At 43.1% G+C, this 19,736-nt stretch overlaps 1 protein-coding gene across 3 annotated transcripts in view; it reads left to right on the forward strand.

The window, feature by feature from the left end:
• ATP2C1 (ATPase secretory pathway Ca2+ transporting 1) overlaps positions 1-19,736 on the forward strand; it is a 136,544-nt gene that overhangs the window by 34,001 nt on the left and 82,807 nt on the right. For 2 of the 3 annotated variants that reach the window (XM_045297626.1, XM_045297625.1), the window contains exons 1-2: positions 156-172; positions 484-663. The exons of the other annotated variant lie outside the window; for it this stretch is intronic. Coding sequence is in view for 1 of the 2 variants with exons in the window: in XM_045297625.1 (XP_045153560.1) it covers positions 658-663 (6 nt within the window). In the remaining variant the exon portion in view is untranslated. Of the gene's footprint in view, positions 1-155; positions 173-483; positions 664-19,736 lie in introns of those variants that run through there. 3 annotated transcript variants of the gene reach the window in all.

Genomic DNA, 19,736 nt, shown 5'->3' on the forward strand with positions numbered 1-19,736 from the left:
GCCGGCCGAGCGGAGCGTGACGGGCCCCGTTTCCTCCTCTCCCTTCCCCTCCCCGCCCGGCTGCTCCTCCCTCGAGCCTTCCACCTGGGAGCGGGCACCCGAGTGGCACCGCCGCCCCGCCACCCGCTCCTCTTCGCTTTAGGCGCGCGGGGCGCCCCCACGAGCCCCGCGGGTAAGTCCCCGCAGCCTCGAGAAGGGGGCCGGGACTTTGGGGGAGCACTGGGATGATCTCCTTCCCCTCGCCACCCCCCACCCCCCATTAACAGAAACTTCCAGATCCTGAGGGAAGGGGGCGCCCGGGGATGCCCTGGCGGGCGGGGGTGGGGTGCGTTTCCAGGGCGCCGCCCCGCGGGCGGGAGCCGGGAGCGCGGCCGGCGGCCGAGGGGGCGGGCGCAGGACCTGGGGGCCCCCAAAGTGACAGCGGGGCGGGGGTCTCGCTCCTCTCCTTCACTCCAGCGCCGCTTCTCCTGGTTTCTCTTGCAGATGCCGCTGCTGGGGGTGGTGGGAGCAGCCGTGGGATGCGTGGCCGGGAGCGGGGGTGACAGCCTGGGATTCCGGGGGCCTCTCTTCCTTGTCCTCACGCCCCTCTTTCCAGTGTGGCCGCGGCTGACACTAAAGACTTTGTAGCCATCAACCCAAGTGCAGTTTCGATGGAAAATGAAGGTAAAGGCCCCTGGAAAACGGGTTGCAACCCAGAGTTGAGGGTGTGGTGGTTTTGCTTTTAAGTTACCTTTTTTCCCCACCTTGTTTTCGCGATTTTCCCCCTCTGCATATGAAGTGGCTGTGAATTTGCCTTCTCTGGCTATGTAGCTTTTATTTTGGTTACATGGGGGATTAAGGTACCTTGGGTGGCTGGCTTGAATATGCTTTGCTAAGAAATTCATGCTTTCTTTAGCTTCGGGAAAGGAGGGGAAGTTTTCTTTTCTGATAGCATCTATGCTGATTTCAATTGGAATTTGAAAGAAATCACGGGGGGAGCAGTGGTGATTGCGAGGGGGGAGATAAGTAAGGGGGATGGACCTGCTTCTCTTTATGTGTATTTGCATAGGTATGTGACCAGATTCATTTATAAGAAAACGTTGTTGTTTTTTGTTTCTTTCATGATCTTCAGCTTTGTTGGTAGAAATACCAGCTACATAATTGGCTTTCGTTTCACAAAAAATCTGTTCTCACATAGATGCACGCACAGGCACTCAAAACCTACCCTGAATTTAATGCAATATGATGAGCTATTTCCTTTCTTAAAGTTCCGCCCTGTTTTAAAACACAATGTAAGAGGTTGACAGTGGAACCTGTTTGCCCACCCACTGTACATGGTAGACACATTAGATTATCATTCCATGTTACCTGATTCATTTGTCTTAATTAAAATATAATTTATTTTTCATATGCAGTTCTGGTTATTTTTTAAAAGAATAAATTACACCCCACCCCATTCCCCCCACCCGTCACACTAATCTTCTTGTGTGTGATAATTTATTATTTTTTTAAATCATTGGGCTGCAAGATGCTATAAATGAGACTCAAATTACAATTTTTCATCTTGTATCTTTTTGGGGTTTGGTTTTTTTTAAAAAAATGTTTTATAAAGGAGCTGCAGTGGCTGACTGCTTTCTAATTTGTTTTTTGATGCGGAGATTGTAATCCCGATTGTTCTAAGTAGGGCTAGTAAATTAAAAAATAGACATTTTCTATAGATGTAGTAATCTGTTTTGCTATCCAAAGCCCCTCGGGATATGTCAGAAATATGAGCGACATGATTATATTGCCCAATTTCACTCTGGATAGATAATTGGTAGACATTTTATGAAATGTTAAAGTGTATAACTAAGAGGAGTGGAAAATTGCCTGATTGGGTCTTTAGAAACAACATTTGAAGCAGTAATGCTTTTGTGTGGTGGTATGGAAAATCGCTTTTCTGGGTCTTTTCCCTCTTTGTCTTTTAGTTCGTAGATTTAAGCAAAACATATGTATATCTGTTCTGCACCAAAGAGACTGAGAATCTGTAATGCATTCATATACTGTTTCTTGGCAGTTGCTTTTTAAGCAACATCTAAAAGTTAATGCATATTTAGGAGCTTCGGCTTCCATAGTGTTAGCAGGTTCAAGAGAGTAACCTAAGGCCAGTAGATTAAATTTAGTGATTGTTTCCTGATCTCTTAGGAAGAAGAGCATATGTCTAATAAGGTTGGCCCTCATATTTTCTACTGAATGCAAGGGGGAGGGTGATTATGAGATAAGATCGTAGTGCTTGCTTTTGTTGTATTTTATTGTTTCTCTATTTTCTGGCCAAATGTTTGGCCTCATAATAAAAAATCTTAGTGTTTTCCACAATGTAGAAAGATATGAAAGAAAGTCATATCAGTGTCTCACCATATAACATCTTTCCCCTTTTCAAATACAAACCTCTTTAAGAACTTGTATTTAAACAAAGCAAAACTCAGCTGTCATCAATACAGCCTACACACACACACACACACACACACACACACACACACACACAAGCAATTGACCATAGATACATAGATAGTTACTGCTTGCTTCTATAGTATCTTCTTTTGACAGGGTGTAGTAGGTAACAGCTAGCTGTGGTGGAACAAATGGGTTCAAATCTTGTCTTAATTATTCAGAAGCTGGGTGACTTCAAGAAAATCACTTCACCTTTCCAAGCCTGTTTCCTCATGGGAAAATTTCGATTGCTAACAGCTCACAGAGAGCAAAGGGTTAAAGTAGAAACCCTGTGTCAGTCCTTTGATTTGAGTGGTCTGTATTTCTGTGCACTATTTGGACTTGCTGAGTTAGTTTTTGTACTTTACTTTCTTCATCTATAAGATAAGGATAACAAAAGAGCCTACCTGTAATGTTACCATTTGAAAGTAATGAAAAGCAGGTAGTAAGTGCTCAGTGGACTGTGTTAACCCTTACATAACGTAGCCTGGTGTTTAGTGTAAAATAATATGCTAACTGGCATTAATGTTGTTCTGCCAGTTGAATATGGGGAGGAGAAACAAGTGGCCAAAAAGTTCCCCTATTAAGTGGCCATTATTAAATAAGAGAGATGTAAAGAAATTAAGTAAGGAATTATCTTCCGTCTTTGAACTTCATGCTCACAGAGAAAGTGATGACTACCAAGCAGCCAGGCTGCCTGGTGGAAAGAGACAGACTTAGACATTAATTAATTTGAATGATTAATCCTGGGTTTAAACCTGACCGATTATTATGCTTCCATGCTTTCTCATCTTCTCTCACGCATAAGTAGGCCTTCTTTGAGGATTGGTGTGGGGACTAAAGGAAGCCTCGGAATGCAAAGTGCCCAGAACAGTGGTTGCACACAGTGGCTAAGCCTGTGGTTGTGAGTGACTCCTGGACCATCAGCAGGAAGGGGGCCTAGGTCCGCCTGGCCTGAGAGGTCGTGAGCCGCTCGGGCTCTGTCTGTTATGGCTGCTGGAGGAGGGAATGCCCACACGTGTGTGGTCCTCTCCAGCAATAGCGTCATTTTCTTTGGCATAAAGATCTCCAGTCTTTTGGACCTTCCAGAGCTCATTTAAGCTTTCTTAGCTAAGCGTAAGCAGTTTTTGCTTTTAAGTCCAGGATGCTCCATGACTATGTGTTGCCAGTCCCTAGGAAACATCAGTGCTGAGTTCCTGGAATCTCAGGAACCAGTCATCCATCCTTTAGGTCAGTGATTCTCAACCCTCCTAATGCCTCGACCCTTTCATACAGTTCCTCATGTTGTGGTGACCCCCAACCATAACATTATTTTCATTGCTACTTCATCACTGTAATTTTGCTACTGTTGTGAATCATATGCAGGGTGTATTTTCATTGTTACAAATTGAACATAAAGCATAGTGATGAATCACAAAACAATATGTAATTATATATTTGTGAAATGTTTATTTTTAATTACAAATAAGTGAAATTTTGTCTTGAAGTGTGGTGTAGCATGGGTAACAGTTTTCATGCCAGGCACTCGTATGTGGGCATATCTGCATGTGGACGGACCCTCCTGGAGACGGATAGAGGAACTGTGTCTTGGTTCCTAAGACCATTAGAAATACGTGTTTTCCGATGGTCTTAGGCAACCCCTGTGAAAAGGTCACTGCTTTAGAGGCTATCTAAATCCTTTGGGACTTTTTCTAACATATTTATCGTGAATCCAAACAGATACCATTTAGGAATTCGTGATGCACACAAGTACTGCTTTATTTATTTATTTTTAAATTGTTTGTCTAAAAGGATGGCGTACTAGAAAAAGATATTTAGGTATTGATTTCTAGATGGAGAATTTTGCAGATAGTTTTTTTCCCCCTTCCTCAGTAATGTATATATTCTTTGTAATAAATTTGGCTTTTCTATAGAGGAAAAAAAATCAATGCATATGATTTTTAAAATATATACAAAAGGACTTCAAAAAAATTCATGGAAAAATAGGATGACGAGATAATGGAAATTTTCCATGAGTGTTTTCAAGTCTTCTTGTATAAAGAATAGAAATCTAATGTTCAGGATTTTAGGGCGTTTTAATTAAAGATGATAAGTTGGGCTACAGTTTGGTGCTGTGGAGTTGATGCCGACTCGCAGCAACCCGTGTACAGTAGAACCAAACACTAAGGGGTTCTGTGCTGTCCTTGCAAGTGTAGCTGTGTTTGAGTCCATTAAGGGACCCTGCGGGTGTTGTGGTTACAGGCTGGGCTGCAGTCTGCAAGGTCAGCAGTTTGAAACCACCAGCTGCTCCTCAGAATAAAGACAGTCTTTCCGCTCTGGTAAATAGTTGCAGTCTTTGAAACTGATGGGCAGTTCTACCCTGCCCTGCAGGGGTCATCACTATGAAGGGGGCAGTGAGGTTGTTGTTTGTTTGAGCCCATTGTTGAGCCCACTCTGTCAGTTCACCTCTTTGAGGATTTTCCCCTGTTGATTAACCCTTGACCAAACTTGATGCCTTTACATGTCCAAAATACTTGGGATAAAGTCTGGCCATCCTGGCTCCCATAAGGCATTTTGACAGTTTTTAAGACTGGTTTGTTCGTCCTCTGGTAGCCCATGGTCTATTCAGTTTTCTTTGCCAGCAAGCACCAAAATTCAGAGGCTTCTAGTCTTCTGTATTCGTAGTCCAGTTTTCGCATGCATATGCAATGGTTGAAAACAGGTTGGCCTGAGCCAGGTTCCTCCTAGTCCACACCTTTACTTTTTAATAAAGAAGCCTTTGCAGCAGTTGTGTGCAGTGCAATACTGTACTTCACTTGATATTTTGACTGTTGCTTCCATGAACGCTGGGTATGGATCCGAGTAAAATGGAGTTTCAGACCACGTTCAGTCTTTTCTGTGTGTGTTAGGATGATTAGCTCGGTTGTGCGGATTGTTGTTTTCATATTCATGTGAAAACCGTACTGAAGGTCGCAGTCTGATCTTCAACACTATGTGCTTCAAGTCCCCTTCGCTTTCAGCAAGCAAGGTTCTGCCATCTGCCCAGATGCTTCTGCTGGTTGCTAACGAACCTTCCTACAATCCGGATGCTGGGTTCTTCTTTATATTGTTTTGATCTTGGGTCGTTTGCCCAGCATACCTATTAATCACAATGCCTACCTTTCCTGAGTCAACACCAGGCAGACTCCCCCGATCTGCATAAACACCTGCCTTTGGCCTGTGTATAGGTTCGGAGCAGTTAAGTGTTCTGAAATTGTCATCCTTCGCACCGTTGTCCTGTCCTTTGAGGCACACAATTGAATGCTTTTCCATAGTCAGTAAGATACAGTAAGATCTTTCTGATCTTCTCTGCTTTTAGTCAAGACCTGTGTGACGTCAGGAGTGATGTTCCTTGTTCCTTGTCCTCTTCTGAATCCCACTTTATCTGGTAGTTCCCTGTTGATGCTCTGTGGATACAACCAATTTTCAATTATCTTCAGCAAAAATTTACTTGCCCGTGATATCAGTGACATTGTTCAAGAATTACCACATCCTGTTCAGTCACTTTTCTTTGGACTGGGCACACATAATGGGTGTCTTCTAGTTGGTTGACATAGATGAGTGAACAACTTCCAGTGTTGGGTAAGTGTGCTGACACGTCCTACTTGATAATACTCCATCAATTCCAGATGTTGTGTTTCCACCCATCCCCTCAGTGTAACGAAGTTTGTTTGAAGCACTTCTTTCTTCAGTACCATCAGTTCGTGATCATAGGTTACTTCCTGACATGGTTGGACATCGACCAATTCTGTTTGGTATAGTGACTGTATTCCTTCATCTTCCTTTGATGGCTTCCTGGGTTGTTCAGTGTTTTGCCCTAAGAATCCTTCAATATTGGAACTCGAGACTTGAGTTTTTTCTTCTGTCCTTTCAGCTTGAAAATGCTGAGCATATTCTTTACTTTTAGTTTTCTAACTGCAGGTCTTTGCACATCTCATAATGTTGTCGTTGGTCTTCTTGGGTCACTCTTTGAAAGCTGCTTTTTACCTGATTGTTACTTTGTTTCTGAGGCTCTTCTAATACTCATTTTGGTCTTTCACTCAGTCTCTAGTGACCCTTTGTTGTCTTTATGTGTGATGGCATCTCATAACTTACCCTTCTGTCGTTAGTGTTCAGTGCGTTACATCTCTTCTTGAGATGATCTGTCAATTCAGGTGCGATTTGCTCAAAATTGTACTTTGGCTTTTGTGGACTTGTTTTTATTTCCTTCAACTTGAACTTGAACATCATATGCATAATTGATAGTGAATTTCTCCATCTTTCCATAAATGTGTAGTCAATTTGAGACCTCTGTATTCTACCCAGTGAGTAGTAACTGTTTTTGTTGTTGAAACAGGTATTTCCAATGAATAACCCTTTCAAAATTCTATCATACAATTGACAGCATGGTTTCTAATCACTAGGGCCATATTTTCCAACTACTAATTCTTTTTGTTCCCAATGTGCACATTTAAATCATTAGTAACTATTAGTGCAACCTAACTCCATGTTTGATTAATTTGAGACTGCCGAAGTTGATAAGCACCCTCCGTTTCTCTATGTTTGGCTTTACTGGTTTGTACATTTGAGTAATACAGGTGATACTGGTATTCCTTGTAGGTGTATGGATGCTATTCTATCATTGACAACATTGTACTCCAGGATAGGTCTTGAAGTGTCCTTTTTGACAATAAATATGATGCTGTGTTTCTTCAGTTTGCCATTCTCAGCATAGTAGACCATAGAAGCCTCTGGTTCAAAAATGGCCAGTATCAGTCCATTTCTTCAATTCACTAAAACGTAGAATTTCAGCCTTTACGCTTTCTGGGTTTTTTGATAATCTCCAGTTTTCTTAGAATCATACTTCATACATTCCATGTTCTCGTTACCAATGGATGCTTGCAGTTCTCATTTTCAGTGTTACAGTGTCCACAAGTTAGTCTCAAACGCTTTACTTCATCCATGTCGGTAAGATCAACTCTACGTTCAGGCGGTAGCTCTCCTACTAGGTCTATGAAGTAATTTCTTCTGGTCGTTTTGAATAGCATTGACAAATGATAGCATTAGTACATAGACTTTAAAAAATAGTTTCTTATGTCAAATTGAAATTGTTAATTATTAAATTGAAATTACTAGAAAAGATTGTGTTAGCTTGGTTGGAGTAACTGTACATGAAAAGTGAGGTTAAACCACCATTGTATTCCTTTGAGGTGAGTCAATTTATGGGATTCTATATGTGAAATAGGAAACCAGGTTATAACATCACTTTAGATCCTGAGGTATGGAAGATATGATTTAGGGGTGTTTTTTTTGCAGTCTTGTCAATAAAATAATATCACCAACTTTAGTACTGCTGAACAAGAGTTGAAACCAAAAGATATAATGTATGTGTTAACATTTTACAAAGTATAATAATTTAAGCCAAAGGAAGTAGGCTGCCGAGGTGATTTGTAAACAAGTAGCCCTCTGATAATTGAATTTTAAATACTGGATTTGTGTTCATGTTCCTGTCATTTTGTTAATGTCAGCAGAATTCAACCCTTGTTAACTGAAGCATGAAGCAAAATAGTCCCTAGGGAACCCACCCTTGGGGCCCACGACTTTTTGTTCTTTGAGATCTCCTTTAGTCATGTACGTTTTACAAGGTTACATTTTGTTTTAATGGTAGAAAGAGCACTATGGCTTGACGGTAATTTGAAAGTATACTGTTGCTACATGTGACACAACTAAAGATCTCTCTTCAGGATTAGGTTGAAAGGCCTCCTCACATTGCCTCTGTGGAAAGACACATTCTTTTCCCAATAGTGTTAAGCAAGCAGTGTGACTTGTAAAGTCAGCACTGGTCAGGTCAGTTTTGAGGTGAATGCCATCTCCTCCTTTGTTGTTTCTTGCTTCCTGTGTTATGTACTTGTTATCAGTTCCCCCTGGTGGAAATGCCAACCCCCCTGTAACAAAAGGAAAGATTGTGTAGTCCAGTCCCATTGTCAGGATTGTTGGTTCACCGTTGTTCAGGACATTGTGTATTGCGAGTGCTTCCCTCCTAGAGAGCTCATCTTCCAGCGCGGTGTTGGGTACTGTTCTGCGGTGGGTGATTCACAAGGTTTTCCTTGGTTGCATTTTGGAAGTAGATCAACAGGCCCTAGTCTCTCTTACTTGGAAAGCACCACTGAACCCTTTCTGCCCCAAGTGCTCTTGCTGGTATTTGGATAGTTTCCAGCCTCTTTGCAAAGCGGCCACAGACCAAGACACTGACAGGCCAGGGTGCTGAATCATTTTAAATAGAAAAAGACGCCTAAAGGGTGTGGGGGAGGGGGAGGGAATCAGCCTAATGATGCATTTACTCTTGACTATATGTATTTGCTAATATAGTTTTCCATATTAAAAGCTTTTAAGTTGCTTTTTGAGAAAGTTGTAAAGTCATAGAATTTCAAGGAAATGACTTCAAGGTCGAATTTTGCTTCGGCTACATTGTGATCTGTTTAGAAAATACTGGGATCAGAGTATTAACTATTGAAGGTTAAAGATAGGGATGAGAGTAATAGGACACAGAGGCATAACCTTCAGATGGCTTGTACTGAGCAACTAATTAAATTCTATATGAGGGGCCTTCAGAAAGTTCCGGGAAAAATAGAATTAAAATATCATGAGCCTCCACCCCCACCTTGTGTCTTCTTTTGGGTACAGGTGTGAAGAGAGTGTATGGATGGATACACTTTAATATACTTGTTAATTATAATTGCTTAAGTAAAAAGCCTTTTGCTTTTGTTCATTTTTCATAAAAGTAATGACCTAATCTTATGCCCTCTACAAGGAAATGTGTCAATTTAGCATGGCATACTCCACCCCCACCCCCACATTAATTTTTGTCCTGGGAAAATAAAATCGCACAAAATATTCTGCTTTATCAATTTTTTACATAGTCCATTTTTAAGTATTCGATTAATTATATTCACCCTATTATGCAATCATCACTGCTGTCTTTCCCCTAAGTAACCTCTAATTATCTTTGGCATCTAGACATTTGCCTACTTACATTTCCTCTAAGTGGGTTGATAGAATATTTTTCCTTTCATGTCTGACATTTCATTTAGTATAGTAAACACTTTCATGGCTGAATTGTTTTCTACTCTGAATTATTTGTTGACACCATGCGTTTTTAGGAATAGTGACATGTTGAAATCAAGAGGGACATTTTTATTTTGAGGTAATAGGGAGTTGGAAGTGGATTCTGTAGTAGGATTGGTGGGGTAGACCTGTTTCTTCAGATGAGATTCACACAGTGATCCAGGTCCCTGCTAGATGGTGGCGCACACTACAACTGGGATAGCAGCTTCCCAAGAAAGCCGAGAGACTGGAAGCATTGGTGAGTGCTATATTTCCTATAGGTCGCGGAAGGGTTAAAGTTCATCTATGTTGTAGTGTGTGTATCAGAACTACATTTCTCTGTACAAACTCAAAACTGAACTCAATGTCATCGAGTCAACTCTAACTCATAGCAACCTTGTAGGAGCAAGTAGAATTGCTCCTGTGGATTTCTTAGACTGTAACCCTTTCAGGAAGTGAAAGCCTCCTCTTTCTCCTGCAGAGCTGCTGGTGGTTTGGAACTGCTGACCTAGTAGTTCGTAGCTCAATGCGTAACCCCCTAAGTCACCGGGCACCATTTCTGTGGATATCCGAAGATACATGCTGTTGTATGTATATATGATATGTTGTTTATCCCTTGTCTCTTGATGGACACTTGGATTATTTCCACCTTTTGGCTAGGATGGATCATGCCGCAGTGACTATTAATGTACTTGGATCTGTTTGAGTTTCTGCTTTTGAATCTTTTGGGTGTAGACCCAGGAGTGGTACTGCTGGGTCATGTGATAACTTACTGTTTAACTGTTTCCACAGTGGCTGTACCATTTTACATTCCCGCCAACAATGGGCAGGGGTTCCAAGTTCTCCATAGCTGTGCCAGTCCTTGCTCTTTTCTGTTTTTCTGAGACTAGCCGTCTCATAGGTGTAAAGTATCTCACTGTGGTTTTGACCGGCACTTCCTTACTGACATTGAACATATTTTCCTGTAGCATGGCATATTCTTTATGTCTGAAATCTTCCGTGCTTAGTTGCAGAAATTATTTTCATTAACTAACCTGCGAAGTCAGAATATCAGCAGGAACCCACATGCATTGCCATTCCACACTGGTTTGATGCTCAGCCTTTGCAGGGAACGCAGCAGTAATATCTTTCCTGAAAGTTGTTACTTTAAAAAAGTGAGATAAGTTAATTTTTTGATTTGGTCATGAATTTCAGAGATTGGATTTGAGATTAGCGTGAAGTTAAAAAGGATAAAGCATTGAATTCATCAGAACCTTTATCAATCCCTTATCAAGGGAGAGATCAAGTTTAAAACACGTTCTGGGTTTCTTCTCAAGTCATTGCCTTTCATTTGCAGCGGAGTGCCATTCGGAGCTGTCTTCATTCATGTATACAAGATGTCAAAATATTCGTGGAAAAATGAAATTAAAGATAATGGAAGTTTTCTAAGCAACGTGGTATGAGAGCCTGCTTAGCATCCATGAGACATCTATCTAACCATGAGACATCCTCTACATGTGCATCTTAAAAACTACTTTGACAGAAGACACCTACCTGTGCTGGGGCCAGTTTTTCAAGATGGGGTGGGTTGGGGTGGAGAAAATTATTTAGTTGCTGCTACACAAAATGTGCTAAGGTCACCCCAATCTAACAGACACTTCCACCAGGCAAAAAAAGAGAGAATGGGCTTTTTCCATGAACATTTTGAATATCTATATCCTAACTCCCAAACTCACTGCCCTTGAATTGATTCTGATTCAGTGCGACCCTACGAGACAGGACAGCCCTGCCCCTGTGGTTTCTGATACTGTAACTCGTAATGGGAGTAGAATCCTCATCTTTCCCCAGTGGAGCAGCTGGTGATTTTCAACTGCACACCACCAGGGATTGTGTGTGTGTGTGTGTGTGTGTGTGTGTGTGTGTAAGCTTTATGTGCAGTTATTTGGCTAATTGTTTCTAGCCATCCCTTGCAGAGTCTCCCTAGTGGCATGTTTGTCTTCTTTACCTACTGGGTTATCAGAAGTGTTGGTTGATGCATGCATTCAGTTAAGAGTCTTAACTCATTTGCTCTGTTGAGTGTCAGTCCCACATTCCATGGACTAGGCCACAGGAGTTCAGAGCGTGCCAGAAATAGCATTCTTACATGCATACTAACTAAGCCCTGCGACTTCTATTTCCCATGCCTGTCAAGGCTGCTGTTTATTGAGAATTAACATCTGGCTTATAAAACTCAGCCTGTGCAGATGGGACATTCCTAAACTGGAAAAAAGAGGATGTAGTGTTTGTCAACCGCTTTGGGGCTGATACCTTGATGTCTGTATACCTTTAATTTGAGAGACGTAGAAATATTAATTCCTTCTGGCTTCCACTGAAGTGCTTATCTAGAATAGAGTCATGAGACTGGAAAGTATGGATGGATGAAAGAGTTGCTGTACAGGGAAAAAATAGGATGCATTAGTGTGTGTGTGGTGGGGGAGTGGGGAGGGTGATTTGATGCAGCTGATGAAGGAGAAGCTGCCAGATCTGGATAAGGTGCAGCTAGTGGAGGTGCTGCTGACGTGTGAGACTCTCTGGGGGCCTGGCCAGAGGGTGCATGTTGAAGGTCATTCAGGGAGTCTATGTCAAAGAGCTTGAACTGTTCAAAGTGTGCCTCTGAGGCAGAGACCTTGTCTCTTATTCAATTTAAACGTAGTCTGGCATGTAGCAGTTGTTGATAGAAAATACTGGCTTCCTCCAACTCTGTGGTTCTCAACTAAGGCAGAAAATGCCCCATCGGGGAACATTTGCTAAGGTCTGGACACTTTGTTGATGGTCACCACCTGCATCTAGTGGATAGAGACAGTGCGTGCCCCATGGCAAGGGCCCCGGCCAAATGTCATTAGTGCTGAGATGGAGATTGAGAAAAATGCTGCTCTAACCAAAAGTGAGGGAGCTACCTCCTCTCTAAGATTTGTTTTCCTCACCTGTAAAGGATGACAGTGAGTCAGCCTCTGGTGTGTTAGGATTAAATTGGGCCAGGTGTGTTTATGTGTTGGCTAGGAGCGGGCTGGTTGAAAAACAAAACAAAAAACATCACTTGCCGTCAAGTTGATGCCGACTCACAGCGACCCTATAGGACAGGGTAGAACTGCCCCCTTTCGGTTTCCCAGACTGTAACTCTCTACAGGAGTAGAAAGCCCTTTCTCCTGAGTAGCAGCTGGTGGTTTCGAACTGCAGACCTTGTGTTTGGTCACCACCAAGCCACCAGGACTCCAGAGACATGGCAATTTCCCTTGTCTTGGGTGAGGAATAGAGTTGGGGAAATTGTGGTCACTGGTCTTTTCATTATGAAGCTGGTGGCATCAGTGGACCGCGTGTTGGGCGGCTAACCAGGAGCTCAGCAGTTTTAGCCCACCAGCTGCTCTGGGGGAGCAAGATGGGGGGCTGCTGCTCCTGTCGAGATTTACAGCCTCCGAAACCCCCAGGAGCAGCTCTACTCTGTCCACAGAGTCGCTGTGAGACATAATCCATTGGGTGACAGTAAGGGTGATGTCTGTTAATTTCTAATTTCAAAGTTTTACATATTCTGTGAGAAATGACTGGATGCTCAGGAAGCCTATAGTTCGGTTTTATTCTCAGGTAATGCTTTTCTCACGACTTTATCAAATTAGGATTTTTGAGTCTATTTGAATTTGAGGTTTCAGTATGAAGGGGCTTTGAAAATTCCTGATTTGTAACTAGCAGTAGCCAAAAAGGTTGAAAACTGTATTAAAGCTTTACCTGTTAATTAATCAATGAGGGAAAGCTCTTAATTTCACTTTTTAGCCTGCAAATATGTCCTTCTCAGGACTTTCATTCTTCTTTGAAAGCAGTTTTACTGTTTGAAACCAAGACCACAGTGTTCCGAGGTACTGCTTTCAGAAAGGGTCAGACGTTCTGTGTCTCCGATGCCCTTTCCTGTTGATCATTTATAACGTTCCAGCGGATGGCTTCTCTTGTCCTCAGAATTCCTTTGTAGGATCTTCATCAAGGAGCCTTCTTTTGCTTGTCAAGTACTTACCTCTTTTCTCTTGTCAGGAGTGAACATTACCATTAGCTCCTTCTCTTACATTAGGGGCAGGGCACACCACACGGGTGGGGGGTGGGGGGCCTCCAGTCATCAGTACTCACCCTGCTGTGGGTAGGGTCTACTGGCAGGTCACATGAGTTGTGCGGCACTCTCCTTTTTAGGGAATCACTGGATATCCTTTTGGGTCCTTTGAGCACATTGCTTCAGCCTCCCTGTGCCTTATTTCCCACCTGTAATATACGCTGGAGTAGAGGGTGACATGTTGGGCTGTTAACCACAAGGTCAGAAGTTCAAAACCACCAGCCGCTCTTTGGGAGAACAATGAGGCTGTAAATCTACTCCCATAAAGATGTACGGTCTTGGAAACCCACAGGGTCAGTCCTACTATGTCCTGTAGGGTCACCATGAGTTGAAATGGCATTAAGCATTTTTGTTTCCCTTTTTTTAAAGTAACATAGGCTTAATAGTTAAAGGTGCTTGCGTTTAGTAAGCTACATTAGACTTTTATTGAATGTATTTTTTATTTATGTCAGGGTGAAATTCAGAGTTAACATTCTTCCTGTTTTTCATTTTAAAGTAATTATTTAAGTCTATCATTCATTAAGTACCGGTAGAGTGTGATATTAAGTTGTATCTGATAGCACGCTGTGGTTCAGGGCCTTGCCCGTCTCCCTGCTTCACCTGTCACAGCATTTAGGTCAGCCTGCACAGGTGCGGAAGAGGTCATGGTCACGCCTCTAATATTGTTGTGTAAGGGTTTGGTTTGCTGTATAGCCTGTGAGATGAAGCCTGCCGGTTAACCGCGTAATCCATGTTGATAACATTCCAGCCCTTAGTCATGGAGACATTTGGGAAAGGTATAAAGGAATCTTTCTACCATTTGTCACTACGAAACACTAACGGGGCCAGTGGCTTAGATTTTCAGGAAAATAATCTCTAACAAGGGGAGGATCCTTGCCCTTCTTTAATTTTTTTTTTCCTTTACTGTAATACTGTTTGGGTTTGTTTTTCCCCTTGTCCGCCAAGTCAATTCTGATTCACAGTAGTCCTATAAACCCCAAACCAAACTCCCTGCCACTGATTCAGTGCTGGTTCACAGGGACCTGTAGGACAGAGTCGAACTGGCCCTGTGGGTTTCCAAGACTGTAACTCATACAGGAATGGAAAACCTCATCATTTTCCTGAGGAGTGGTGATGGTTTTGAACTGCTGACCCTAACGGTTAGCAGCCCCTGTGTAATCTCGCTGCCAAGACTCCTATAGTGACGCTATAGGGCTGAGTGAAACGGCCCGAAAAGTCTTCCAAGGCTGTAAAGTTCCCCAAAGCACACTACTCTGCCTTTTCTCCTGAGCTGCCGGTGGGTGGGAGCTTCAGATCCTTTTTGTTAGCACTTAGTTAAAGCACTTAACCACTGGGTCACCTGTGATATTACCAGTAAAATAATGGTTGCCCATTTATAACTTAATAAAATGAATAGGTTTAAAAAACAAGCAGCTGACATTTTATCTCATTTCCTACGTCATGCCCAGTATGCTGGGAACTGGAACCATGTGTACAACTGATGTGTCAGGAAGTAGAATTTCATGTCCACCTCTTAACTGGGTGATCAAAATATGCTACATTCTTTCCACAGTGTAATTGTTTAAGGGTTAGAAGTAAGGTTAATTATAGAGGAAAGGTTAGCTATTGCTTTCAGAGGTTTTCCTAACATCGCTTTAAAACTTCTAAATCGAACTAACTTTAGAGGTAATACAAAAGGTTTTAAAATGGCACAAAGAGTTCCTGTATCCTTTTCACCCAGTTTCCTCTGATGGCAACGTTGACTTAACCATATTACTATTACTAACACCGGGAAGTGACTTTTTTCTCGTGCCTGACTCCAGGATCCAGTGTTAAGTTTAGTTGTCATTTCTGTGTAGCATCCTCACATCTGTGGAGTCTCCTGTCTTTCATGACCTTGACACCTTTGAAGCATTCTGGACAGTTCCTTTATATGTCGAATGCCCCTCCATTGGATTTGTTTGATGTGTCCCTGGCCTGTCTGCTTTAGGACTGTTGTAATTGTGGTGTGTTGCTGAGTCGATTCCTGCACATAGTGAGGCCATATGATGTAGTCGAACCGCCCCATCCAGTGTCTTAGACGGTAGTCTTTACAGGAGCACATCTGATCTGTCAGGCGATTGCTCCTTCAGAGCCACTGTTGAGTTTGACCTCCGACCTCACTAAAACCTAAATTCACTCACTGCCATCAAGTCATTCCTGACTCATAGTGACCCTGCAGGATGGGTAGAACTGCCCCTGTGGGTTTCCAAGAAGTCCTTCTCTCTCAGAGCAGGTGGTTTTGAACTGCTGACCTTGCTTCACTTGTGAAGATGGGTACCTGCCAGCTTGCTCCACTGCAAAGTTACTGTGCTCCCTTTGTACGAATGCCTTGTTCAGGGAGGAGGCGCTTCAAGACCAGGCGGTGACTGTTTCTTGTGATGTTTTCAGGGCCAGTGTGAGCTGCATCCCTCTGTGGGGCGGGCTGGCTTCAGTTACCACTGTGGGGTTGTCTGATGGTGATTTTCTTTTTCATTTACTAATTACCCGATTATTTCAGCACTGATTTGTGGATATTTATGAGTTATCGTGACATACCATTATTTTATTGCTCACTTTGGCCCAGCTTGGTTGCTGAGAGTGATTTCAGGTTTGCATCTGTGTCCTTTCTTCTTGCCCCCATCATTTTGTGAATGCTGACCAGCTTTCTGGTGCCACAAGATGTACTAGGTGTCTCATATGTTTCCTTCCTGCCCCAACTGTAGAATCAATAGTTTCTCCGAAGGACTTGTGTTTTATTGGAGAAAGATACCTAAGGACCACGATCTGGGTGCCAGCTGTGTTTAATCATCATTTCTAGGTCCTTTCAGCAGAGAGAACTAGCAAAGATATGTATCGTTAACACCCATGTGCACGCCTTTTATTTCCTTATCTATTCACCCGCGTATGTGTTGTAATGTCTGACTTCATATGTACTGCCACCGTCCCATACGGTGTCTTCTTAAGGAAAAGCATCTCTTTTTGTTTATCTTTCCCTCCTAATGGTTTTAAAGCCCCCCCAAATCCCCAGAGTGAGGTAACAGCAGGCTCCTTGACTCATCCTAGTCCTTGCAGCGCTCCTGTCTCCTCCTCCTCCTCCTCCTCATTCTCCTGGCTTCTTCTTCTTTCCTCCCAATGGCCCTGAAGCCTTTCACTTGCAGTGAAAGCTTTTGAATGGCTTGTGTGGTGTTTACTCTTGATCAGCTTGTCTCATGACTCTTGCTATTGTTGTCACTGTCTGGGCAGTGGCGACTCATTAAAGCACAAGTGGTTGTACCAACAGGGTGTCACCACAAGGGTGCCCACCCTCAGCCTCTGCATACGTGATTGGGCCTCTGTTGGTACCTCCCAAATGAGAAGTCCCAATCGGGCTGCTGGCACAGCACCTGCCCAGCCACACATCCTGCAGGGCTGGCCTCCTGTGTCCAATGGATAGATAGAGCTCGTGGGCTTTGACTGGCAGGTTCCCATAAGAAATGTTAATAGAATAGACTTTGTGAGGATTTAACTGCGGGTTGTACAGGTGCTGCCCATATATAGCTTGTTTATACAGTGTCCAAATCTCCTAAGGTCCGATTGCACAGACTGCCGTGTGGACATGAAGGGATTTATACCTGCACATCAAGAATCTGTACGTGAGACACGAGCTCATGCTGATGTTGCCAATTTCATTCACACCACAGGGTTCACTTCAGCCCTTTCCTTTTTCTTGCTTTCTGAGAAACCCTATTATCCTTCCCAAGAGCTGTACTGACTTGTTCAAGCCTAATGCACCCCAGAGTAGTCCCAGGCCAGCAGGCGCATTGGCGCCCCCCCCCCCCCACCCCAAGTAACAGGTTGTTAAGCTTGAGGACAATATTTGTCTGTAGCCCCGGTGTACCTCGGGTTCCACACCACCGCCACACAGCACGTCTCACAGTAAAGCAAGTCACACAATTTTCTTTTGGTTTCCCAGTGCATCTAAAAGTTGTGTTTGTACTATATCGTAGCCTATTAAGTGTACAATAGCATTGTGAAAAAGTTAGATGCAGTGTGAGAATTAGTAAAAGGACAGACATGCCATGAGAGCAGGCTGTGGGAGAAAGGTGCTGATAGATAAGACTTGCTCTCTGCACGGTTTGTCACAAACCTTCAATGTGTGAAAACTCTTATCTGTGAGGCCCAGTTTAGGGAGCCACGCACAGTAAAATGCGCTGTGCCTGTCGAGTGCACAGTCATAATCCTGCTGGACGACGCTATTTTTGTTCTTTCCCCCTGTTCTATATGATAACACAATTCACTCATCGTACAGTTAGGGATATTTGTTGCTGTTTGTATTGTATGTTGGAGTCTTCCTATACCTTGTTTGATTTAATTATTAAATCTTTCTGAAATGCCAAACCATCCCCATGGCCATCGAGCTGGTCCTGACTCAGAGCAGCCTAAGTTCCCAAGGCTGTGAATCATAGAAGACGGCTTTCTCATCGGTGACTGGTGTGCTCGAACAGCTCGCCTTTGGGTTAGCGCCAAGCACTTTCATCAGGGCTCCTCTTTGAAGTAAATGTTGACCATATCCCACCCCACCCCTGTATGTATCTGTAATGAAGATCGAATTGGATAAGGACTGGGTGGTTTAAATTAGGGGTGGCTGTAATTGCTTTCCCTGAAAGCAGTTCACATGAAAAAAGGAGCTGCCCAGCACCGATCTCTCGATCTCTCGGGACTGCTGGCTTGGTTTCTTAGCTACACCTCTTATGTTTGCATCTTCTGCATGTGAAAATTTATTCCAGTGACTGCAAGTGCTGGAAATCAGCCATCCTTTGCCCTACTAGGTTTTCTTTTTCTTTGCTCAAGATAATACATGGTTTTAGACTCAAAGTCATCGATAGGCTGAATACCAATTCTCCTATTGTCTACGTAGATCATATTGTTTTGCAGACCCCAACATTGACTCTCTTTTCTTTGGAAATGTAGTTCGAGTATTATAAAATTTAACCATTTTAAAGTATGCAGCTTAATGGCATATAGAGTATTCATAAGGTTATGCACTGATCATCACTGTCCAATTCTACAACTTTTTATCAGCCCACAGAGAAACCCCAGGCTCAGTAGCAGCCACTTCCTGTTGCCTCCTCTCTGCGTCCATGCCAACTACCAATCTACTTTCTGTCTATGAACTTTCCCATTCTCAGAAGGATGAGGCTTCCTACCCCTGTAAAGAGTTGCAGTCTGCCCTATAGGGTCCCTCACTATGAATCTGGGATCGACTCAATAGCAGTGAGTGTGTTTGGTTTTGAGACATGGCATAATGTCCGAAGCCCAATGGTTGTGTATTGGGCTGCTCACTTCAAGGTCAGCAGTTCAAAACCACCAGCCGCTTGTGTTAATCCGGGTAGACTAGAGAAACAAATTCATACGACACCCGTATGTGTAGAAGAAAGAGCTTTAAATACAAGAGCAACTGTACATTAAGAAAACATCCCAGCCCAGTCCAGATCAACTCCATAAGTCCGATATTAGCCCATATTTCTGATACCAATCTATAAAGTCATCTTCAGACTCACGAAACACATGCAGTGCCACTGAATGCTGGAAGATCTCTGGCCAATGGGTGGGCAGTCATATGGATCCAGTGGTGGTGTAAGCATCTCAGTGCTGACAGGGCTCTCTATGTGGCTTCTTCAGCTCAGGGAACTAGCATAGTTCCATGTGTCTCACAGGTGAGTCAGCCTTGTCAGTAGAGTCTTCGAGGGAGTGAGCAGAAAGTGGGTGTGTCTTCTGCCTCTAAAGAGGAACTACAGGAGTTTCCCAGAATCCTTAGGAGAAGGCCATGCCCAAACAGAGGCCTCATTGTCTGTATTCTGATTGACAGGCTAGACTCCACCCCTACACTCTTAATCCTCAAATTGACACCAGATTATGTAACTACCACACTGCCCCAAGGGAGAAAGATGAGGCTTTTTCCTCCTGTAATGAGTTAATCTTGGAAACCCACAGGAGCAAGTCTTCTGTCCTTTAGGGCCTCTGTGGGCCAAAATTACCTTAATGGCAGTGAGCAGAGCAGATAACAGACATTTTATAAAAATGGAATGATACCATAGAC

The sequence above is a fragment of the Echinops telfairi genome, unplaced genomic scaffold, assembly GCF_000313985.2.
Source record: "Echinops telfairi isolate 266 unplaced genomic scaffold, ASM31398v2 ScPeMD7_7420;HRSCAF=8458, whole genome shotgun sequence".
Classification (NCBI taxonomy): Eukaryota; Metazoa; Chordata; class Mammalia; order Afrosoricida; family Tenrecidae; genus Echinops; species Echinops telfairi.